This window comes from Podarcis filfolensis, assembly GCF_964270895.1.
Source record: "Podarcis filfolensis genome assembly, chromosome: 18".
Classification (NCBI taxonomy): domain Eukaryota; kingdom Metazoa; phylum Chordata; class Lepidosauria; order Squamata; family Lacertidae; genus Podarcis; species Podarcis filfolensis.
In genome coordinates this window covers 4067902-4093531 of record NC_139622.1, presented here as the reverse complement: position 1 = coordinate 4093531, position 25630 = coordinate 4067902, and the positions used below count along the sequence as shown (strand labels likewise).

Genomic DNA, 25630 nt, shown 5'->3' with positions numbered 1-25630 from the left:
TCGGAAAATATAAGGCGTAAGAATTTTTTCATTAACACCAGTGACTTTGACATGTGAGATAACCCAGTGCAGCAATTTAAATCAAAATCTGAAATGATGTAGATGATGATGATGATGATTACAGTGGTACCTCGGGTTAAGTACTTAATTCATTCCGGAGGTCCGTTCTTAACCTGAAACTGTTCTTAACCTGAAGCACCACTTTAGCAAATGGGGCCTCCAGCTGCTGCCGCACCGCCGGAGTACGATTTCTGTTCTCATCCTGAAGCAAAGTTCTTAACCCAAAGTACTATTTCTGGGTTAGTGGAGGCTGTAACCTGAAGCGTATATAACCTGAGGTACCACTGTATTAATATAAAGTGGCAGTCTGTCATGGAACAACCCCATTAAGAAGACAACGGTGGTTACCCAGACCTTGTTGCTTGTTGCAAAGGGGTCCCCCCCAAATGTAGGTCTGCCAACGGGTAAAAGGAAGTCCTTCTTCGTGCAGTGCATTGTTAAACTGCGGAACTCACTGCCACAGGAGGCAGCGACGGCCACTGATCTTGATGGCGTTGGAAGGGGATTGGACTAATTTGTGGCGGAGGAGAGGTCTATTGACGGCTACCAGCCCAGGTGGCTCTGTTCTGCCACCACAGTCAGTGAATCCCAGTTGCTGGAAACCACAGGAGGGGAGAGCTGCTCTTGTGTTCAAATCCTGCTTGTGGGTTTCCATTAATGGGCATCTGGTTGGCTGCTGAGAGAATAGGATGCTGGACTAGACGGACCATTGGCCTGAACCAGCCGGCTGTCCTTTGTTCCTACGAACCGAGTGGAACGGAAAGGAACCCGAGTTCCTTTGGCGGCCTTAACCCTTTTCGTTCCCCAGGGACCAGCAGATTAATCAGGCTAATAAGAGTAATTTAGCCAGTGGTGCAGCAGCCGGGAGAGCAGGGAAGCGACCCCATGAAATATTCAAGCCTGTGCCGCCGTAACAATAAATTAAGGAAAAGTAATTAAGCATCACAGCAGAGAGGAAACGAGAAAGCAAGGTGGGGCGGGGGCACAGATGACCACCTGGCTCTCTCCGTTTGTGGATGCAGAATCCTAGAATCATATAATTTTGCTCCAGGTTGGCTTGTGCCCTTTCAGGGCAAGAACCATAGAATTATAGAGCTGGAATGGAGGAATATGCAGCTGGATCAAACCTGCAGCCTTGGCGTTATCGGCACCGCGCTCTAACCAGTTGAGCTACTAGCCAAGGCATTCTTAGAGGGTGCCAGGACCATTGACAGGAGGAGTCAACCCATTATAGGTTTGTGCCCATACTCCTGCTCTTCAAGGGGGAAAACTGAGGCCTCATCTGCACTCTGCATCTGAATAAGTATCCTAGCGATGGCTTCCCCCCAAAGAATCCTGGGATGTGTTGTTCTTTCAGGGTGCTGAGAATCACTGGAACTGCTCGCAGGTACAAATATTTTGGGAATCTCTCTAGGCTGCTATTTCTGATGTGCTAGGATATCACATACCCTCTGGAACCCTAAACTATTTCCTACTCATTTTTCTGAAGGATGTTATCCCGGAAAATGATTGAGAAATAGCAGCCAGCCTTATAACTGCTACAAAGATTACTTGAAAAAATTAAAAAATTGTCCAGTAGCACCTTAGAGACCAACTAAGTTTGTTCTGGGGATAAGCTTTCTTGTGCATGCACACTTCTTCAGATACACTGAAACAAAAGTCACCAGACCCTTATATATAGTGGGAGGGTGGGGTGGGGTTTTTCTCAGAAGGGTGGTAGGAGATGGGTGATTGTCTTAATGGGTATGGTAAACCTGTTGACGACTGTTAATGACTGCAATTAGCCCTACAGGAATAAGCAAGGGATAGTATGCAGATGACCAAAAATAGCTTTAGCATATGTAATGAGACAAGAATCCAATATCTCTATTCAGACCAGGCCTCTCCATAGTTTTAGCAATAAGTTGTAATTCAGCAACTTCTCTTTCAAGTCTATTTCTGAAATTCTTTTGTAATAAGACAGCTGCTTTGAGATCCTGGGAGATTGAAGCTTCTCTGTCTTGTGATTCCGATATCAGATTGATGTCCATTTATCCTTTGGCGTAAGGTTTGGCTTGTTTGTCCAATATAGAGGGCTGAAGTGCACTGTTGGCATTTGATGGCCTACACAATGTTGGAAGATGAGCAATTAAATAGTCCTGAGATGGTATGTTTGATGTTGTTGGGTCCAGTGATGGTCTTGTCTGAGTGTATGTGGCAGCAAAGTTGGCATCTGGGTTTATTGCAGGCTCTGGTACCAGTGTCTATGTTAAGTCTGCTTGCTGTATTATTGTGGGTGAGTTGTTTAAGATTGGGTGGCTGTCTGTAGGCAATGAAAGGTCTTCCTCCCAGAGCTTGAGAAAGAGAACTGTTGTTGTCTAGGAAAGGTTGTAGATCTCTGATGATGCATTGAACTGTTTTAACTTGGGAGCTGTATGTGATTACTAGTGGCGTTCTGTTATTTTCTCTTTTGGGTCTGTATTTTTTTTTTCCTTTCAAAATTTTTTATTCATTTTGTAACACAAATAAACAATACAAACAGAAAAACAAACAATACAAACAAATTCTTGTCTTATCCTTATTTTTTCTAAACATTGTTAGGTGAGCTTCCCCAAGTCCCCCCATCTGATTTTCATTTTACCTCATCTTTAGCAGTTTCATATATCATAATTTTTAACCATTTTTTTTAATCACACTTTTACCATGGTCAGGGGTCCCTTTACCTTTACCATAAAAATCTTCACATTTTATCACTTACAAATAATACTATTTTAAAACACACTATCTTCTACTTCTAACCCTACAGCCTATATCCACTTCCAAAGCTATTCTAAGGTTTAAATATTAACATATTTTTTCAAATATTCCTTAAACTTCTTCCAGTTTCCTCCACCGTCTCTTCTTTCTGGTCTCGGAGTCTCCTGGTCAGTTCGGCAAGTTCCATATAGTCCACGGACTATATTTTGAAGGGGGGGAAATGAACAAATTCCTATGCCCCACAAATAACCCAGCGATGCATTTTAAATAAACACATTCTACTCATGTAAAAACACCAGGCAGGCCCCACAAATAACCCAGTGATGCATTTTAAATAAAAGCACACATTCTACTCATGTAAAAACACACTGATTCCCGGACTGTCTGCGGGCCGGATTGAGAAGGCGATTGAGCCGGATCCGACCCCCGGGCCTTAGGTTGCCTACCCCTGTGGTAGATCTTGCCCCAATGAGGACTGGGGGTCCCTGCTTTCCCACAGCTCCTTAATTTTCCTCCTTCCCAAGCAATCTGAGACTTTGCCTCACATCTGCCTTTGCCCCTCACACCTCTTTACGCCTCTTCCGGTTCTGGGAGACCAGCAGGGAGGGGAGCTGGTCACAGCAGGAGGGGGAGACCCCCTGGCTCCTTCAGCAGCCTACCTCATCTCTGTCTCTTCCCCTCGCCCCACCTCTGAATCTGGACTGCTCTCTACCACAGACTCTCCCTGCTCTCTAAACCCTGTTGCCTCTCGGAGTCTCCCGGTCAGTTCGGCAAGTTCCATATAGTCCTCTTTTGGGTCTGTCTCTGGCTTTCTTGACCCGTTGTTTAACTTACTTGGTTAGCCAAAGGCCTGGTTAGACTCAGAGTTGGAAGGGACCTCAGGGCTCATCTAGTCCAACCCCCGTAATGCAGGAATTTTCTGCCCAACATGCCGCTCAAACCCGCAACCCTGAGATTAAGACCCCGGGATTACCGTATTTCTTGCACCATAACACTCACTTTTTTCCTCCTAGAAAGTAAGGGGAAATGTCTGTGCGTGTTATGGAGGGAATGCCTACGGGTGGCATGCCTACGGATTTTCCTCCTCTAAAAACTACGTGCGTGTTATGGTCGGGTGCGTGTTATAGAGCGAAAAATACGGTAAGTCTCATGCTTTACCAACTGAGCTATCTCAGATAAGTAACAATTGGGAGGGTGTGTGCAGAGTATATCTGTATGCTAATGGGTTTTGTGGGGGGTGGGATCCGGTCTGAAGGAACAATGATTAAGTAAACCTATTACACAATAATGCAGATAAATAAACCTAACAGGTTTCTGGGGAAATGCGTTTGATTTTTGATTTTTTTGCAATGCTTTTGGAACCGTACCTTTAATGCTAATGTTCAACCTTATGCTGCTTTCACCCTGATGTAACATTATTAATGCTTTTTATGGGTGTTTAGCAAATCATAAAAATGGGATGGGGGGGCGGATTTCCCAATTTAAGGATGGGGGTGCGGTGCGGGAGAAGCCAGTTCCACGTTACGGTTTGCTGGGAAAGAGGCCGAACAACCGAACAGCCAATATTGCAAAGCGTTTATATAAATCTGTGGTCTCAGTGCGCCCATAATGCTGTGTTCTTGCAGTCCTGATCTGATATTGCAGAGCTACAGAGCCGGTTCAGGAAAGGGCAGGCGAAAATGCTCAAAGGCGTTGGAAACAAACTCCCTGTGAGGAGATGAGGGATTTCTTGTTTGCAGAAAGAAAGGAAAAAGGCAAGTTAGGAGGAACTTGACCGAGGTGTATTAAACGAAGCAGTGGTGGGAGAAAGTGGTTTTCTTCTTCTTCTTCTTTTCCTGTTTCTCCCAAAACACTGGAAGCCACTCAGGGATCAGCCAGAGAAGGAGAGCGAAGCGAAAAGACTTCCTCACACATGCAGTGCATAGGTTTAAAGAACTCTGGAGTTTTTCTGCCGCTGCCATGGGAGTCTATCTGAGAACACCTAGGGAAGGAACGGCAAGGGGGAAGAGATAAGAAGGTCTTGTTGGCTTCCTGGGGGAAATGGGTCGAGTGCAGGTGGAAAACCTGGATGTTGGACTTTGTCATCTGAACTTTTTCTCTCTGCAGCAGCAGTTTGCTGCCTATTTGCTGATATATTTTTGGGGAAAGGCAGAACCCAGAAACCTGCCATCTGTCACGCTGCGCCAGCTCCCCAGTGCTGTCTCATGCCAGCTGCCCCGATACCGAAACCGTACCTTGCTGAATGTCAAAGGACGGGCTTCGGATATTGGGGCAAACCCTCAGAGGAAACATGCGTACGTGTTTTGTGGAGACCTTCAGGGACAGCTCACCCCAAGTTGGTGCTAGCTGTTGGTCTGAGTTCTGGTCAACTGTACGGTTGGTGGCAATGAGTGAGAGAGGGCTTTCTCTGAGGTGGCACCCAGCCTGTGGAACTCACTGCTTCAAGAGTCCAGCTCCCTCTTTATTTGCATTCTGCTGGCAATCGAACACATTATTGAAACAAACAAGAAACAGCTTTTGAAACTGCTGCTGCTGCTCGTGAATGCTTTTGTTGTTGTTAACCATCTGTCTTTGCGTTTGGTTGGTTGTTTTTAGTAAGAGCTTATAAGGAAAGCTTGGCTGGATCAGCCCAGTAGCCCAGCTAGTTCCAGAGTCCTGTCTCACAGGACTGAAGCGCAACAAAACAACAGCAATGCAGGAGTCCAGGTAGACTGCCTCTGCAGCTGGAGGCTCCCTACAAGACTGTCAGAGCTTGGCCGCAGGATCAGGCCATAGGGGACTCATCCAGCGCAGGATCCTGTTGTCACAGATGCCCCGAAAGGAAACCCAGAAGCAGTAGCAGAGTGTTACATCATCGAACTGTAAAGTTGGAAGGGACCTCGCGGGTCATCTAGTCCAACCCCCTGCAGTGCAGGAATCTCAGCTCAAGCATCCAGCCCAACCTCTGCTTAAAAACCTCCCAAGAAGGAGAGTCTACAACCTCCCAAGGTTGACCATTCCACTGTCAAATGTTTCTTACTGTTGGAAAGTTCTTCCTGATGTTTAGTCGGAATCTCATTTCTTGTAACTTGAAGCCATGGGTTCGAGTCCTGCCCTCCAGAGCAGGAGGAAACAAACTTGCTCCCTCTTTCATGTGGCAGCCCTTGAGATATTTGAAGGTGGCTCTCATATCTCCTCTCAGTCTCCTCTTTTCCAGGCTAAACATCCCCAGCTCCTTCAACCGTTCCTCACAAGGCTTGGTTTCCAGACCCTTAATCATCTTGGTTGCCCTCCTCTGCACACCTTCCAGCTTGCCAACATCCCTCTAGTCCAGGAACCTGGTGTGACCCATGAGGTCAGCCAGATATTCTCGTCAAACCCACGAGGGAGAATGGGCGGTTTCCTTCCTTGTTTTATCGCCCACAAAGAAGGGTGTTTGTTGTGTGCACAATTTTTCCAGGAACTTCCCCTCCCCTTGTCAAAAACTCCACCCTGCAATTCCAGGTGCTTCACTCCTAATAACGCGTTTTGACTTCGCACTTGCTGGATGGACTTCAAGGTTTCTTATCTCTAGGCCACAGACTTTCCATGCCCTACAAAGTGCATTGTTTCTCTTTGCATGGGAGAAGAAGAAGAAGAAGAAGAAGAAGAAGAAGAAGAAGAAGAAGAAGAAGAAGAAGAAGAAACCCACACATATTGGCAGAGCACTGGCCTAAGAGTGGCACACCTCAGTTTCCAGATTCGGAATTGGGCAGACCGTGTCATGAGCAGCCTTCTGTCATATCCTCAAGAAGGCTGAGTTGTCTTCAGAACACCAGTGGCTAGACAAATCCAAAAGGAGGTTTGCACAGTCCACAAATGCCATTCCAGCTGGCCTGCCAGTCATGAGCATGCAATATTTAGGTGGCATCTGTCTGTCTTGAGAGATGATGGAGTGCGCCTCTGGCTGCATTAGCAGCATGGAAGTGACCTCCCCAGGGCACAACCCCAGGCAGTGTGTGAGGAGGTCCTGGGCAAGACCCCGTTCTTTTCTTGGGCCTGATCTTTTATTTCCCTTCTCTTCCCTCCCCTTCTATGAAGATTACATGCTCTGAGACCCCACAGCTTATTCTCCCCTGGCCTCCTCGCTGGCCCAAGTAGGACCAATTCAGCCAGCTAGCCCTGGGGATAATCTAATGCTTATTAGATGGATTTCCCCTAAATTGATTTCTGAACTTTGAATTTTATTGTTACAGGGGAACCTCTGGTTACGTACTTAATTCATTCTGGAGGTCCGTTCTTAACCTGAAACTGTTCTTAACCTGAAGCACCACTTTAGCTAATGGGGCCTCCTGCTGCTGCCGTGCCGCCGAAGCACGATTTCTGTTCTCATCCTGAAGCAAAGTTCTTAACCCGAGGTACTATTTCTGGGTTAGCGGAGTCTGTAACCTGAAGTGTATGTAACCTGAAGCGTATGTAACCTGAGGTACCACTGTATTCATGTTTTTATACTGTATTTTATGCTGCTTTTACAATTAAGTGTTTTAAATTTGTTGTTAGCCGCCCTGAGCCCTGTTTTTGAACCGGGAAGGGCGGGGTATAAATAAAAAAATATTTATTTTATTTATATTCTCGGCCTGGCTGATATGGCCCAAAGGAAAGCAGAGCAAGACGTTAGGCACCAGCTGGGCTGCAGGAGTTGACAGAAGGAGGTGTACAATGCACCATCCAATCATCTTAGGGACTCCAGATTTGTGGAGGGTCTACTCCTGAGCCTTTGCCTCACTGAAGAGACCCCACAAAGCAGCGGAGGTTTAGGATCAGAGTTTTCCTTCTCCTAGACCAGAGGTCAGCAAACTTTTTCAGCAGGGGGCCGGTCCACTGTCCCTCAGCCCTTGTGGGGGGGCGGACTATATTTTGAGGGGGGGAAATGAATGAATTCCAGTGCCCCACAAATAACCCAGAGATGCGTTTTAAATAAAAGCACACATTCTACTCATGTAAAAACACCAGGCAGGCCCCACAAATAACCCAGAGATGCATTTTAAATAAAAGGGCACATTCTACTAATGTAAAAAAACACTGATTCCCGGACCATCCATGGGCCAGATTGAGAAGGCAATTGGGCTGCATCCAGCCCTCGGGTCTTAGCTGACCCCTGTCCTAGATTGTCTCCCTTCCCAAGTGAATGAGCCCCACCTGCCCCTCGCTTCCCTCTACAGCAAGGGCAGAAACTGCCTTCTTGACCACTGGGCCCACTCTAGGTCTCGTCTTCTCTGTCCGCCAGAGCCTGTCTTCACACACAGGGAAGCCCCTAACTCACCAAGGGGTTCAGACCCATCGGCTCCCCTCACCTGCTTTAACTGGCCGGTCAAAACCGTTTCCAGGATTGTGGCCGCTGTCGCCTGCTGGCAGCTTCCAGGAGCCACAGGTGGGAGCTGAGTGCAGGTGGGGGACCCAAGATGGACAAACGACCCCAGAAGGAGCACAACATGCCCCCTAGCGGTGGTACTGCACCTCCCCTAACACCCCATACAACCCCATATATGTGTGTGTAAATATAGATTCCTATATTTTCCACAGACAAAAGCAGAGACATCACCTTGCCAACAAAAGTCCGTATAGTTAAAGCTATGGTTTTCCCAGTAGTGATGTATGGAAGTGAGAGCTGGACCATAAAGAAGGCTGATCGCCGAAGAATGGATGCTTTTGAATTCTGGTGCTGGAGGAGACTCTTGAGAGTCCCATGGACTGCAAGAAGATCAAACCTCTCCATTCTGAAGGAAATCAGCCCTGAGTGCTCACTGGAAGGACAGATCATGAAGCTGAGGCTCCAAGACTTTCGCCACCTCATGAGAAGAGAAGACTCCCTGGAAAAGACCCTGATGTTGGGAAAGATGGAGGGCGCAAGGAGAAGGGGACGACAGAGGACGAGATGGTGGGACAGTGTTCTCGAAGCTACCAGCATGAGTTTGACCAAACTGCGGGAGGCAGTGGAAGACAGGAGTGCCTGGCGTGCTCTGGTCCAGGGGGTCACGAAGAGGTGGACACAACTAAATGACTAAACAACAACAACATATTGTCCTCTAGGTTTCAGTTGAGGCTGGGGTCCCTCAAATGCATGTCAGCTTAGCACAGCTGTGTCTGTTCATCCCTCTTCTTCCTGGTGCATTCCTTGCCTCTGATTGTGGAGGCAGAGCGTAGCCTTTGTGGCTATCCGTCGCTGACATCCTTTTTCTCAATGTTGTCACCTTCCTGACAGTGCATCATGCTCCCTGATCTTAAGCCATTTCCAACATCCTTTCCCCCCTGTCCCCCTGTACACAAAAGGAACTCCAGAGCCAGAAAAATATATCCCCTCAAATTCCACCTGAATTTTTTGTATTTGGGGTCCTCCCCTCCCCACTCAATGTAACCATGGAAGGCGTAGCAAGGGAGGCAGGGGGACCTGTTGCCCCCCCCAAATCAAATAAATAAACAACCTCGATCCAGTATACCTGAAGGAGCGTCTCCACCCCCATCATTCTGCCCAGACGCTGAGGTGCAGCACCAAGGGCCTTCTGGTGGTTCCCTCACTCCGAGAAGCCAAGTTACAGGGAACCAGGCAGAGGGCCTTCTCGGTGGTGGCGCCCGTCCTGTGGAACGCCCTCCCATCAGATGTCAAACAGAAGAACAACTACCAGACTTTTAGGAGACATCTGAAGGCAGCCCTGTTTAGGGAAGCTTTTAATGTTTGATGCATTACTATATTTTAATATTTTGTTGGAAGCTGCCCAGAGTGGCTGGGGAAACCCAGCCAGATGGGTGGGGTATAAATTATTATTATTATTATTATTATTATTATTATTATTATTATAAATAGAAATACTTAACTAACTGACCAGTTGCGTCACAGATAACTTGGTTCTGCCCCCCCCAACATAATGCCTGCCCCCCCCCACTGTAAAATTAATCCTGGCTACACCTGTGAATGTAATGTATTCGAGGTAAACATTTCTCAACAAATCTGCAGGTTGAAGAGCCCACAGAAAGTTTGCTTCCTGAAAACTCAAAACAAGCCTAGGATTAACAGTCCTGGATCCCATTAGTTTAATTGACTGATTCCTTCCTCGGTGGCAGCGTTTCCTGTGTTTGTTTCTGGTGCTGCTGGAAGGTTTCCCACCGGGGAGGAATCTGGCTGGTCACTGTGAGGGTGCTGGACTAGATGGGCCAAGGGCCTGATCCTGCAGCCAAGCTCTTCTGATGTTTAATGGAAAGCATCGGATACAGAATGTTGCGTTGGTTTTCCATCAGCACCACCAAACTCCAGGAAAATCTATCCAGAGAAGCAGGAATATGTTCCCTTCTTCTGACACAACACTCTCTTTGCTTTGTTTTCACACATTAATGTCCAACCCACCCCCCTGCCCCCAAAATATGTTGGCTTTGGTGTGCAGTAGCGAAATGCCTTGCTGTTGAATTCTGGTGCTGGAGGAGACCCTTGACTGCAAGAAGATCAAACCTCTCCATTCTGAAGGAAATCAGCCCTGAGTGCTCACTGGAAGGACAGATCCTGAAGCTGAGGCTCCAAGACTTTGGCCACCTCATGAGAAGAGAAGACTCCCTGGAAAAGACCCTGATGCTGGGAAAGATGGAGGGCGCAAGGAGAAGGGGACGACAGAGGACAAGATGGTGGGACAGTGTTCTCGAAGCTACCAGCATGAGTTTGACCAAACTGCGGGAGGCAGTGGAAGACAAGAGTGCCTGGCGTGCTCTGGTCCAGGGGGTCACGAAGAGTCGGACACGACTAAACGACTGAACGACAATAATGAAATGCCTCACCAAGAGTTCTTTTTTCGTTCCTACGTTCTTTGGAAAGCTGGACTATAACCCACCTGCTTGACACCTGCCAGGGAGTCTGCATGCTTCTCCACGTATAACCCTTGCAGCATAGAAAGATAGCATGTCAGGGAGGTGATGAATAGGCAAGACCTTTCCCCCCCCTGGCATGCTAGGTCTGTCTGCATGTGGGTAGAGAATTTGAGCACTCCTGTATTTAAATACATATTCCTCACCCAGAAAAAGCCAACTGGACACTTTTTCCCTTGACATGCTACATTTCTAAATGCAGGGAGAGATAGACAGACAGACAGATAGATAGATAGATAGATAGTGTGTGTGTGTGTGTGGAGGTTTACTCAGTCACATCCAGGAAAATACGGCAAGTCCCCAGCCACAGGTTCCATGAAGAAAAAACTAAGCTTGTGTGTTTGTGAACCCAGACGTTTTCATTTTCCACACACGGAGCAAGTGTAACCTGCTTTTGAAATAAAGTACGTTCAGTTCTCCTCCTCCTTCTTTTATGATTATTTCATGAGGCCCAAGAGAACCTTCATCTTTGTAGTGTGGATTCAGCCTCAGCCGGAACCACCAATTCCTCCTTCGTTGAGTTTGAACACAATATTGCTTTGAGATTGCCTCAAATCAAGCACCTCAAATTCTGCGTCCAGTTCTGGGTACCACAATTTAAGAAGGATGTTGACAAGCTGGAAGGTGTGCAGAGGAGGGCAACCAACATGATCAAGGGTCTGGACACCAAGCCTGATGAGGAACGGTTGAAGGAGCTGAGTATGTTTAGCCTGGGAAAGAGGAGACTGAGAGGACATAACCACCTTCAAATATCGCAAGGGCTGCCACATGGAAGATGGAACAAGCTTATTTTCTCCTGCTCTGGACGGTAGGACTGGAACTCATTGCTTCAAATTGCAAGAATAGAGACTCTGACTAAACACCAGGCAGGACTTTCTGACAGTGAGAGCTTTCCAACAGCGGAACGGACTCTCTCGAAAGATAGCGGACTCTCCTTCCTTGGAGGTTTTTGAGAAGAGATTGGATGGCCTTATCTGTCCTTGATGCTTGAGCTGAGATTCCTGCATTGCAGAGGGTTGGTCTGGATGACCCTCGAGGTCCCTGCCAAGTCTACAATTCCAGGATTCCTATTACTGAACCTGGAACCTTTCTGCTACGCCACTGCCTGTACCAGCGAGTCGGGGAACCTCCCTTTAAAAACAGAGCGAAACCCCAGTCCTGACGACCCTGGGGGATAAGGCGCTCTGCCCCCTTGGGGCCTAAAACCTCCCCATTGGCAGTGCAGAAAGGGACGAGGGCAGACTGAGCGGAAGGGGTGGGGGAGACAGCCGCCGTCCTGCGCCAAGAGTAATTACCCCGGATTACCTAGAAAGAGAGAGACGGAAAGAGGAGGGGGAGGGCGCGGAGTCGAAGGGGCGGCGCAGCGGAGGGGAGGCGGGTGGTCTGCGCGGCGAAGGCTGGGGAGGGGCTGGGGGAGGGAGCCCACCAATGGGAGGAGAGGGTCCCTTTCCCGGATTCCGCCGGAGAGCCGGGCGAGGGGAGCCGCGGGTGGCGCGCCAGGCGGGCGAGAGGGGCTTGACTCGGCGCCCGGGAGATGCCTTGGCAGGCGCCGGGAGCTGTCCTTCAGCACCAACCGCCGCCGCCGCAGCAGCGCGCTAACGGCAGAGGCGGCGGCCGCTCTGCGGTCCGGGCTGCTGCGCCCTCGTTTCAGCACCAGGACAGCTCCCTGGACGCCGTCCGGCCCGGCGCGGCCCCCGACCCGCGTCTCCTGGCCCCCGGGCGGCCCTCGCCCAGCCAGCTGGTCTTCCTCTCGCTCTACCCCTTGCTCCAGAGGGCCCGGGACCCCGGCCGCCTGCCCTCCGGCTGGCACTCCCCCTGCCCCCACCAGGAGGGCGGCGCTTGGCCCGGATCGGGGCCCGGACACTGGGCAGCCCCCCGGCTCCTGCCGCCGCCGCCGCCGCCTCCCCCCCGCCAGCCGTGCTCGTCCGCAGCGCCGGGAAACGCAGGGCAGCGCCGGAGCGCGCCCGGGTGCCGCTGGTGCCCGCCGACGGGCGAGGAGCGGGCTCTGCCTGGGCGCTCGCCTCTGCAGGGAAAGTTGGCTCCCGGAGGCAGCCTTGGCCACAGCCGCTCCGGGAAGCAGCCGCCAGGAACCTTCGGCTCGCAGAAGGTAAAATCAGCCCTCCCCCGAAACATAAACCCCTCCTTTGGTGTTGGTGGTATGGAAGAAGGTGGCAGATTTTTGGGGGGGTGGGGGGTGGGATCTACGTTCCTAGCCACGCACCCAGGGGTCACGGCTGCAGGCTGTGAGGAGGGATGGGCAGCCCCCCCCAGTAAGTAAGTCCCCATCGTTATAAGTAGCTGAGCACCCCTGCCCGCCCCCATAAGACCGTAGCCAGGCTCCAAGACTCATTTGCTCCTAGACATTAAAATGCGCTCATTCTCTCTCTCTTCGAATGCATGTTTATGCTGTTCAATTTCCCCTTGCAGCCGGTGTGTTTTCTGTAACCTGGTGCCCAACTTCAAGACCCAATCCCATTTGCTCCTAAGCAATTAATATGCATGATCTTTCTCTGTCTCTCCGTCTCGCTGTCTCTGTCTCTCTCTCCATGCGTATTTATTCTGTTTAATCGCTCTGCCTCATCTGACGCTCACCTTCGATATATGCACAGGTACAGACCCTGTTTAATTCTCCCTTTGCAGCTGGTGTGCCCTGTTCAGCCAGAATCCCAACTTCAAGACCCGACCTCACTGGCCCCTAAGCAATTATTTGCAATTGTCCATATATATATATATTGTCCGTATATTAATGAATCGTTCCTTTGCAGCTGGCGCGTTCGGTTTCATTGCTTCCTCTGATGCGTTTTTTTTTAATTGCCTTTATCCATTTTCTGTGCACCTACATATATCTGTGGGGTGGGGATGGGGAACGGACTCCCTCCGTCCTCGTGCGGTGTTGTAGCATCCTAGGAAAGAGGATCGATAGCCATGAGAGAAATAAATAAATCCCTATCCAACCCCCAAACACCAACATCACACACACAAAATTATCGCTCCGTCTGTGGGAGGTCAGCCTATTTGTGTTTTTAAAGGGGGGGGGATACTATGTGTTTTTTAAAACACACACACACACACAACACAACATACAACACCATCTCGGTGTCTCTGGCACCTGTGTGGAGACTGCTGCAGAATTTGAGGAGGGGGTTGAGAAAAGGAGGATCTCACCTCAGCGATTCCTTTCGCTGCAATCTCATTGATGTCCAAATTCTGCGTGTGCGGAGAGAGAGGGGGGCGGCGGCATATTTGGGGTTTATACCACCACCATCCACCTCCTTCCCAGTTATTTAGTAACTGCAGAGTCCTTTTCACTCTGGAAACCCTTTCAGCATTTGTAGTAGGGTGCCGTTGCTTTAGTATTATTTTAAAAAGTCTGCACAGCAAGGCTTCGTTCCTTGGAAAGGGGTGTTGCGGCAGGGGTCCTGTTATTTAAGAAGCTCCGAAGGAACCAGGCCAATGTCCCACCGATCTGAGAAACCCGCAATTTGTGGGGTGGGGAAAACGACCCCCAGGCACTCTCTGCGCGCGCACGTGATCCTTCCCATTCAGACCCGAACTTTGCCTACCAGGGATCCGTAGATGATTTCATTGATACGGAAGAAGGGGGTGAGGCCAAGGAGAGAGCATTTCAGAGCAGAGAGTTCTCTTGGAAAGGTTCCTTCTCTCCTCCTGTCCTCCTTGGGAGATGGGGAGCAGGAGAGTCTTCTACTGCAGCCCCCGGTATCTATGTGAGGAGAGGAGACAGGCGGCTCTCCGTCTCTGGTAGGAACCAACTCCTAGGGGCCAAGGTCAACGCCCCCTCCAGTAAAATATTTGAGGGGTCACGGCCCTCAAAATGGATGGCCATTGCCATTCAAAGGATGTGCGTGTTCCCATGGGCGTAGCCAAGGGGGGAAGGGGGCAGCTGCCCCCCTAAATCAAGCAAATCATTAAAAATGAGGTTCTGCCCCCCCTCCAAATAAGGCCTGCCCCCTAACATAAATCCTGGCTACCTGAGCTGTGTCTTGTCATCAATTAGGCAAGGTGGGGCTTACCTGTACACCCCCCCATTTTTTATTCAAGTTGGTACCCTTGTAGGTTCTTCCAGAAACCACTTCTGGGATTCATCGTCAAGATCACCGATTTCCCTCTCTCTCTCTCTCTCTCTCTCTCTCTCTCTCTCTCTCTCCTTGTGTGTTTGTGCGTTTGCACTTTGACACGACATCCCTGCCCTGTAGAAGTAGTCTTCTCCCGACACCACCTCCTCCCCATTTATTTATTTATTTGAAAATGGTTTTCCCCTTAAAGGAGAGCAAGGACTCGATATAAGCAGTTGATATAACACAGTTAAACTATGGAACTCACTCCTGCAGGAGGCAAGGACAGCCACCAACCTGGATGGTTTTAAAAGGGGATTGGACAAATTTGTGGAAGAGGAGAAGGCTTTTGACAGCTGCCAGCCACAATGGCTACGCTGTGTCTTCACGCCCAGAGGCAGTAATGCTTCTGAATAGCAGTTTCTGGAAGCCACAGGAGGGAGAAAGAGCAGGTCTTGGGTTCAGGTCCTGCTTGTTGGGTTTCCCATGGGGGGGCAACTGGTTGGCCACTGTGAGAACAGGATGTTGGGCCACATGCGCTATTGGCCTGACCCAGCAGGTTTGTCTTATGTCTTTTAAATAATAATAATAATAATAATAATAATAATAATAATAATAATAATAATTTATTATTTATACCCCACCCATCTGGCTGGGCTTCCCCAGCCACTCTGGGCGGCTTCCAAAAAAAATAATTAAATACTGTAATACATCAAACATTAAAAGCTTCCCTAAAGAGGGCTGCCTTCAGATGTCTTCTAAAAGTCTGGTAGTTGTTGTTCTCTATGACATCTGGTGGGAGGGCGTTCCACAGGGTGGGCGCCACTACCGAGAAGGCCCTCTGCCTGGTTCCCTGTAACTTGGCTTCTCGCAGGGAGGGAACCGCCAGAAGGCCCTCAGCGCTGGACCTCTGTGTCCAGGCTGGACAATGGAGGTGGAGACACTCCTTCAGGTATACCGGGCCTTTGAGGCCATTTAGGGCTTTCAAGGTCAGCACCAACACTTTGAATTGTGCTCGGAAACGTACTGGGAGCCAATGTAGGTCTTTCAAGACCGATGTCTTGAAAATTTAAATTTTGCCTAACATTTAGGACAGCTCTGTTGACGGAGCATGAGACTATTAATCTCAGGGTCTTGGGTTCAAGCCCCACCTTGGGGGGGGGGAATTCCTGCATTGCAGGGGGTTGAACTAGATAACCTTCAGGGATCCCTTCCAACTCCACGATTCTATGATCTTCTGTTTTAACAACAACAACAACAACAACAACAACAACAACAACATCCATTGATAAATTGGAAGGTTTCAGAAACATCCCTAAGCCAGACAGATTTAGCTTGGAACCTACAAGCTGAGAATTAAGGAAGGAATTAGTCAAGAAATTATGGAAGGAATTAAGTCCAGGAAGGATGAAAGTTCTGCAGTATTTCTGGGGAGCTCAAGGCCATAGGATCATCATCATAATAATAATAATAATAATAATAATAATAATAATAATAATAATAATTTATTTATACCCCACCCTTACCAGTTCAGAAAACCGGGCTCAGGGCAGCTAAGAACAAATTTAAAACACTTATTTGATGCAAGAAAAACAAAACAGCATAAAATACAATATAAAAGGTGAATAACAATAAATTCAGAATTCAAAAATCAATTTAGGGGGGAAATCCATCCAATAAACATTAGATGATCACCAGGGCTAGCTGGCTGAATTAGCTCTATTTGGGCCAGCGAGGAAACCAGGGGAGAATTAGCTGTGGGATCCCAGAGTGGGGAATCTTCATAAAAAGGGGAGCGGGAGGGAAGGAAGGGGAATAAAAGATCAGGCTAAGTTCAAATTGAAAGACAGGCAGAATAGCTCTGTCTTACAGGCCCTGTGGAAGGAAGTTAAATCCTGCAGGGCCCTGGTCTCATGGGACAGAGCATTCCACCAGGTCGGAGCCATCACTGAGAAGGCTCTGGCCCTGGTGGAGGATAGTCTGACTTCCTTAGGGCCCGGGACCTCTAAACTATGATTATTCATGGACCTTAAGGTCCTCTGCGGGGCAGACCAGGAGAGGCAGTCCTGTAAATACGAGGGCCCTAAGCCACAAAGGACTTTACAGGTCAAAAGCAGCACCTTAAACCTGACCCAATACTCCACCGGGAGCCAGTGCAACTGCTAAAGCGCTGGGTGAATATGCTCCCATGGCAGGAACCCCATGAGGAGCCTCGCTGCAGCATTCTGCACCCGCTGGAGTTTCTGGGACAGCTTCAAGGGCAGCCCCGTGTAGAGCGAATTACAGTAGTCAAGCCTGGAGGTGACCGTCGCATGGATCACTGTGGCCAGGTCAGGGCAGGAAAGGTAAGGTAAGGGACCAACTGTAGAGTTGGGAAGGGACTACAAGGGCCATGTAGCTCAACCCTTTGCACTGCAGGAGTCTTTCAACCAACATGGGGCTTGCCCCCCGCAAGGTAAAGGGACCCCACATCGCTTAATTTAGGGGGCCTCGTAGACCCAATTAGAGCCGTGTTGGTTTGAGTAAAATGTATTGATTTATTATTATTATTATTATTTTGCTGTATATATTTCAACATCCCCAAAGTTTGGCATCAGTAGTCTAGATGCTGTAAAGCTCTGGTGATCTGCTGCGGAAGGTACCCCCTTGAAGAAGATGGTTTCAGTGGCTGCCCAGATTTCATTGCCGGTTGAGAAGGGGCCCCAATGACAGTTTGAGCTTCAGGGCCCCCAAAATATAGGTCTGCCCCACCCCCCGACATTGAGGACTAGCGTCTTTCTTTGAGGAAAGGCCATAACTCAGCATCAAAGCATTTGCCTTGTATGCAGAATAAGCCACATTCAATGTCTGCCAGTCAGTGTAGACAATGCTGAAGTAGATGGAACAGTGGCCTGTCTCACCTTGAAACAACTTCCAAACCAGCCCGTGAAAGATGCATCAAGCGGGGGTGGCACAGCTGCCCTGGAGCCCTATCCAAATACTGTACCCGGCACATTCATTTATACACACAGGGATGAGGGCCAATCACCTGGGTTTTCCTTGAAAGTTCATTGGCTTTATAACTCCACAATTCCACCCCACCCCATTTAAAAGAAATTGTTAAAAGTGGTGGGGGGTTTTTTGATGGATCACATACCATAATAATAATAATAATAATAATAATAATAATAATAATAATAATAAATTTTATTTATATCCCGCCCTCCCCAGCCGAAGCCGGGCTCAGGGCGGCTAACAACAATGAAATAATACAACATTCTAAAATCATTTCATTATAAAATTAATTCAAATCAAATTGATGGCAACCATTGGGCTAGAGTTCTGTCAGAGGAGGGAGTCAGGCTGTGCCCTGGCCAAAGGCCTGGTGGAACAGCTGTGTCTTGCAGTCCCTGCGGAAAGATGTCAAGTCCCGCAGGGCCCTAGTCTCTTGTGACAGAGCGTTCCACCAGACTGGGGCCACAGCCGAAAAAGCCCTGGCTCTGGTTGAGGCCAGCCTAACCTCTCTGTGGCCTGGGACCTTCAAGATGTTTTGTTTGAAGACTGTAAGGTCCTCTGTGGGACATACCAAGAGAGGCGGTCCTGTAGATACGAGGGTCCTAGGTCATATAGGGCTTTAAAGGTTAAAACCAGCACCTTAAACCTGATCCTGTGCTCCACCAGGAACCAGTGCAGCTGGTATAGCACCGGGTGAATGTGATCTCGCAGCGAGGACCCTGTAAGGAGTCTCACCGCGGCATTCTGCACCTGCTGGAGTTTCTGGGTCAGTCCCCACGTAGAGCGAGGACATAGGAAGAGACTGTTGGATCAGGCCAAAGGCCCACCTGTTCATACAGTGGCCAACCAGATGCACAAACAGGAACCTTGCAAGTGTGGCAGGCAATGTCCCGACCATTATCTTGCTCTATGAGGATCCTGCTCCATCTGGAACGCCGTTAGTGACTCTCCCTGCCTGTGGACTGTCTCACCAGAGTGGTGCATGCCCTGGTTATCTCCCGCTTGGACTACTGCCATGCTCTCTACATGGGGCTACCTTTGAAGGTGACTCAGAAACTGCAGCTAATCCAGAATGTGGCCGCCAGTCTGGTGACTGGGAGCAGCCACCGGGACCATATAACACCGGCCCTGAAAGACCTACTTTGGCTCCCAGTACGTTTCCGAGCACAATTCAAAGTGTTGGTGCTGACCTTGAAAGCCCTATAAACAGCCTCTGCCCTGTACAGTGGTACTTCGGGTTACATACGCTTCAGGTTACAGACGCTTCAGTTACAGACTCTGCTAACCAGGAAATAGTACCTTGGGTTAAGAACTTTGCTTTAGGATAAGAACAGAAATTGTGCTCCGGCGGCACAGCAGCAGCAGGAGGCCCCATTAGCTAAAGTGGTACCTCAGGTTAAGAACAGTTTCAGGTTAAGAGCAGACCTCCGGAACGAATTAAGTACTTAACCTGAGGTACCACTGTATACCCGAACGAGCGTCTCCACCCGCATCTTCCAGCTCTGAGTTCCAGCTCTGAGGGTCTTCTAGTGGTTCCCTCACTGCGAGGAGTGAGGTTACAAGGAACCAGGCAGAGGGCCTTCTCGGTGGTGGCACCCTCCCTGTGGAACGCCCTCCCATCAGATGTTGAGGAGATAAGTAACTATATAACCTTTAGAAGACATACAAAGGCAGCCCTGTATAGGGAATCTTTTAAAAGGTTTTATTATGTGTCAGAGCTACCCTAGGTCCCAGCTCACAAAGGACCAACGCTGCTTCGTTGTTAAGTATAAAAGTCTGTATTGAAGTTCAGTTTCACTTCCAGAGCCGCAGCGCGCAGCTCTACGTCTCAACTGTCAGACCGCTGATGCTCCGTCTGAGTCTCCTCCCCCTTGACACCAATTTAAGATTCTAGCCTTGCTCCACCTTCTCCGCTGCTCCTTCCTCCTCTGGGTCCGCCTGCCCGCCAGGGTCTCGCCCTTTCTAGCCTCCTCTGAGGCTGATTCCCCTGAGCCTTCTCCCTCCCTCCGGCGGGCTTTAGGAGCTGGTTCCCCATCCGGGTCTCCTGCTGTTCCGCGCGCCTGCACATTTGAACTTGGCGCGCGCGCCCAGCCAGCAGCTTTCCTCCTGACCGTTCCACTGCTGCTGTCACTGCTTTCCCCTTCGGGGGGGCTAGCTGCAACTGACCTCCCCTCCGTTGGAGGCGTGGTCAGCCCTGACTCCCTCTCTGGAGGAGACACTGCCCCTGACACATGTGACTCTTCCCCCCCACTACGCTCTGGTGGGGAAACTGGTCCCGATCCTCCACTGCTGCTTTGGGGTTCCCCTCTGGCTCCTTGTTTCTGGTGCGTCCCCCCTGGGACCCCCCTTGCCCTGACCATCGGCGCCCCCTTCTGGGAATCTTCTGATTCGCTGGAGAAGCTCATGGAATCTCTCGGGCCACTGTCATACTTCCCTACGCTGCCCTCGGATTCTTCCCCTTCGCTCTCCCAATTCTCTCTCCCCAGTGCTCCTGCTCCTGATTCCCTGACATTATGTTTTTATATATGTTGGAAGCTACCATGAGTTCTAGTGTTACACAAGAGAGAGAGAGAGAGAGAACCTCTCTATCTGCTTTCCCCATGTGATGTATGATTTTGTAACCCTCTATCATATACCATCTAAACTCCACCATCCCCTCAATCATTTGGGTTGTCCTTTCCGGAACCCTTTCCGATGCTGCCATCTCCTTTTGGAGGCGAGGTGACCAGAACGCTACACAGCAGCAACACTTTGCAAAGCAGTCAGGGGAGAAACATCTACAGCACCTTGAACTCCTTGGAGGAGAAGGGCATATATATATATACATAAAAGGAATAAGTAATAATGGTTTTCTTCCATTCTGATCCTTCCACCTCTAGTCATAACTCCGTGATGAGCTGGTCGTTTCTCGCAAGGCCCCAGTCTCTTCTCCTGAGGCTACTAATTCCCGGTGTCATAGAACTGTAGAGTTGGAAGGGTAAGAATTGAATCCCCTGCAATGCAGGAATCTCAACTCGAGCTATAATGCCATCCAACCTCTGCTTAAAAACCTCCAAAGAAGGGGACTCCACCACCTCCCAAGGGAGTCCTGTTCCACTGTTGAACAGCTCTTACTGTCAGAATGTTCTTCCCAGTGTTTAGTTGGAATCTGCATTCTTGCAACTTGAAGCCAATGGTTCGAATCCTACCCTCCAGAGCAGGAGCAAAACAAGCCGTCTCCATCTCTCAGATCACACACGTATTCCTTCCCTCTCTTCCCTTCCTTGGGAGCCACTGAGTCACCTTGCCTTGCAATTAGCCTGCCAGTCCTGGGAACATCTCGGAGGGCGTCGGGACGGGAAAATATTGGTGCCAAAGCTTTTGAGCCCTGCAGGGTGTAATTAGCCACACCGGGAACATTGCGCCGAGGCTGCAAGGAACCTCTTGGCAGGGGAACAAAGCCGCCGTCTCAGGGGAGAGGAGGGCCGTCCCAAAAGCAGGACTCAGCAGGTACAATTGCAGCCTGGCAGAGAGGGTGCTATGCCTGATTGGCACACGGGACCCTCCCAGAGCCGCTAAACGCTCACGACTGGGGGAAGGGGTTGGGTAAAGGCCTCCGCGGATGGGTAAATTGGGTGCCTGTCCAAAGCGAGCACAAGAAGGTAGTACGCTGAGTCAGTCCATTGGACTGAACCAGCTACATTGCTCACTCTGGATAGAGGAAAACACTCATGGAAGGCAGAATATTTCCAGAGGACTTTCTTTGCTTCCTCTGTCATAGCTCTAGAACTCGAGGGCATCCAATGGAGGTGAGCATTGGAAAATTTGGGGCAGATAAAAAGAAGACCTTCTTCGTGGAGCACAGAGCTGAGATGTGGAACTCCCTGCCACAGGAACCTGCAGAACTGGCAAAATCAACAACAAAATTAAGAGAATCTAATGATGAGTGTCAGTCCGTCAGTTTTATTGCACATAGCCAAAGGCCGCCGCAATGTACACAAGAATCATTCAACAATTAAAAGAAAATACACTGGATTAATACAAAAAACTTAAAACATTTATATTACCAAGACATTACCTACTCTAAACAGAGCTATAAAAGTACCTTAATATACAAGTTAAAACATTAAACAATAAAAATTAAAAGGTAAAATTATCACATGGTCACTGATATATTAAAAAATAATGTTAATTGATATAGTGTGCTATTATATTTGGAGTTTGGTGATAAAGATAGAATATAGCTTGATGTAGATAGGGTCAAATAAATTCATCTCCTTTACAGTCAGTGGCTACCTTGACTATCTAATTTGCTCTCATTTTCTTAGCGGCAGTTGCAAAGAGTGCTACACGCCAGGTCACATACTTATCTGTGTCTGCGAGGAGATAGAAAATCATGTCAGAGGGGTTCTGGCCAGGGGACCTTATGATGAATGTTTTATGGAAGAACGGGTGCCTGTTTTTTGGACTACTTAAAGAAATTTTGTAGTATGATGAACTCGCAAGCAGGATTTTAGCTACGAGCAGCCGAAGTGATTAGAGTATAATATTGTGGGTCTGATTTCATAGATAGAAGCAACAGAAGGAGAGAAACGACAACTTTGTGGAAAACAGGAAGGTGACAAAAATAAGAGAAGAGGCAATACTGTGTTTTGACTGTGTTAAAAATGTTGAAAATAAAATGGAATTGGGGGGAAAGGAGGCAGCGACAGCCGCCGACTTAGATGGATTTAAAAGAGGATTGGACAAATTCATGATGGAGCAATGGCTATGGTCTGCAATCAGGCACAGGCTCCAATTGCTTGGGGAAAACTCTCCTGTACAGGTGAAACTCGAAAAATTAGAATATCGTGGAAAAGTTCCTTGATTTCACTAATTCAGCTTCAATGGTGAAACTAATATATGAGATTGACTCGTGACATGCAAAGCGAGATATGTCAAGCCTTGATTTGTTATCACTGTGATGATCATGACGTGCAGCTGATGAAAACCCCAAATTAACCATCTCAGAAAATTAGAATATTCAAGGAAATTAGCAAAACAAGGATTGCAAATCGAGCAAGATTGGACCTCTGAGAAGCAGAAGCCCATCTCGCTTTGCATGTCATGAGTCGATCTCATATATTAGTTTCACCTTTTAAGTTGAATTACTGAAATCAATGAACTTTCCCACGAGATTCTAATTTTTCGAGTTTCACCTGTATATGATCAGGTCTCTGGGTATCATAAGGTTAATAGGAACCAGTAACTGGTTGGAGGCAGAAGAATGGGGGGGGGACCAACTGGGGGAACCCCAAGGAAGGAAGGCTCAGAGCCCAGGGAGTGGGGGTGGGACAACAGTGAGTGGCCAGAGGGAAAAGCCTGGGGGGAGCAGGTGTCAGAAGCTGGAGAGGTAACAGGGCTTAGTGAACAGGGAGAGTATGTGGCAGAGAGCAGTTCAGAATCAGAGGCAGAACCTGAAGCAGGAGAGGAGGCAGGCCAAGAGGCAGAGATGGATCTGGCTGGGGAAGAGTCATGGATTTCTCCTGCTGCAACCAGCTCATAGCTGTCAACCGTCCCTTATTTGGCGGGAAAGTCCCTTATCCCAGCGCTGTGTCCCGCTACTGTCCCTTATTGTTGATGTCCCTTAAATTTCCCGGGTTTCATAGAATCATAGAATCATAGAGTTGGAAGAGACCACAAGGGCCATCGAGTCCAACCCCCTGCCAAGCAGGAAACACCATCAGAGCACTCCTGACATATGGTTGTCAAGCCTCTGCTTAAAGACCTCCAAAGAAGGAGACTCCACCACACTCCTTGGCAGCAAATTCCACTGTCAAAGGAAGCAGCTCCTCTCCCTCCCTGCCTGCCGACCAGGGAGGAGGGAGGCTCCAACTGTGTTGCTTGGCTGCCTTGCTCACCCAATAAGAACGACTGGGGGGTGGAGCTTGCATGCCTTGTGCCGATCAAATCGGCCCTGTTGCCTGGGGACTCGACTTTGCTCAGCGCTTCCCAGCAGAGAGGTGACGGTGGTTTTCCTTGCTGCATCCCCTTTGCCGGGTTGCTGCGCTGTGCGAACCACCGCTTGAGGCTTCGTTTGCCTGCTGGCTGGGCTTTCTGCCTTTGGCTCGGAGGGGCTCAGAAGTTGAACATATCTGTGCCCCTTGGAAAATCCCTTATTTTGGCTGCTGATCCCTTATTTTTGAGGCTGCTGGTCCCTTATTTTCAAATCTGTAAGTTGACAGCTATGAACCAGCTCCCCTCACCCATTGTCTCCCAGAACCAGGAGAGGCATGAAAAGAGCAGAGGAGAGGTTGGCTACATGCAGGCACAGTCCCTGATTGCTTGGGGAAAAGCCCTGGAGAAGAGGGGGCTTAGGCAGCTGTGGGGAGACAGGGACTTCACTCTCAGCAACTGCTTCATGGGGCTAAGATCTACCAGAGACGGGTTGCTGCGCTCATTAGACCTGACACCCCTGTGCAGATTGTGTTTCTGCCAGTAAAGAATTGACTCCAACTTGCACGGTGCAATTCACTGCTGGCACCTCCTCTCCCCAGGTGAATGCTGATTCCCAAATTCTGAGCCATGCTGGGTCCAGGAGCACGGTCAGCGAGCCCAGCCCTTTCGCCAAGATAGCCATGAACAGCTGCAAATACAACGGCGGCGTCATTCGGCCCCTCAGTAGCCTGAGTTCCTCCCGCCACAACCTCCACGACCTAGACGCCGAGACCCAGCCCCTGCAGACCTTCCACGACTCCGGCCTGGAGGTGGTGGTCTCCAAGTCTGAGCGCAGCAAGGGGTCGGACCCCCGCCTGGACGACGACCCCGAGGCCGAGGAGAGGCCACGCAGCCACAAGAAGAACCAGAACATCGGCTACCGGCTGGGCCACCGGAGGGCGCTGTTCGAGAAGAGGAAGCGGCTGAGCGACTACGCCCTGATCTTTGGGATGTTTGGGATCGTGGTCATGGTGACGGAGACGGAGCTGTCGTGGGGGGTCTACACCAAGGTAAGGGGCCCCAGATTCCTATTATTGTTAATTATTATTGTTACAGCTTACAACCTGGCCATAAAGCTAACGTCCCAGGGCAGGCTGCGACAATAAAGCAATTCAAAGTGATTTACAGAAACAAGGTAGATCCTTTTTTTAAAAAAACTTTTTTTAATTCAAAGTTAAAACAGCACATATTATCCAGAAACATATCATCCTTATTCCCCCCCCCCATTTTTCCTCCCCCCTCCCACACAAAACCCACCCACCCCCACCCCACCCTCCGGCTTCCCTCAGTTCCAGTCTTTGATTTCTCTAAGAATGCTGTTTTCTGCATGTTACACAGTTGTATAGATCCTCAAACTATTTAGCTGATTATTGTCAATAAAAAGTTTGTGAGTGTTTATTCAAAACCAGCCAAGGAGTCCAGTTCTCTATGTTGCATCTTCAAATACTGTGTAAAGGGTTCCCATTCATCTTTAAAGTCACAGTTATCCTTGTCCCATAGCTTATATGTCAGTTTTGGCAGTTCTGCATAGTCCATCAATTTTCCTTGCCATTATTCTTTAGTTGGGGTTTATTCAGTCTTCCATCCTTGTGCTACCAGAACTCTCGCAGCCGTTGTCGCATACATGAAGATGTTTTTTTAGCTTTTTAGGCAGATCTTTCCCTACAATCCCTAACAAAAATGCTTCAGGTTTTTAAACAAATGTTAAATGGAACATTTTCATCAATTCGTTGTATATCATTTCCCAAATTTTTTAAATTACATTACAATCCCACCACATATGATCCTAATGATATGCATACCAGTTGTCAAAGGATAAAGAGATGCATCTTGGGTTCTGGGCGCCCCACTTTAATGTAGATATCGACAAGCTGGAATTCTAGTCCAGGGTTGTCTAATTTTTCATACCGAGTGGTCTGCAGGTAAACTTCCGACACAGAACCCGT

At 48.9% G+C, this 25630-nt stretch overlaps 1 protein-coding gene across 3 annotated transcripts in view; it reads left to right on the top strand.

The window, feature by feature from the left end:
* KCNN1 (potassium calcium-activated channel subfamily N member 1) overlaps positions 1–25630 on the top strand; it is a 79442-nt gene that overhangs the window by 22004 nt on the left and 31808 nt on the right. For 2 of the 3 annotated variants that reach the window (XR_014543342.1, XM_083594672.1), the window contains exon 2: positions 24245–24694. Coding sequence is in view for 2 of the 3 variants with exons in the window: in XM_083594672.1 (XP_083450798.1) it covers positions 24326–24694 (369 nt within the window). In the remaining variant the exon portion in view is untranslated. Of the gene's footprint in view, positions 1–12691; positions 12770–24244; positions 24695–25630 lie in introns of those variants that run through there. The other variant, XM_083594673.1, reaches the window with a different exon arrangement.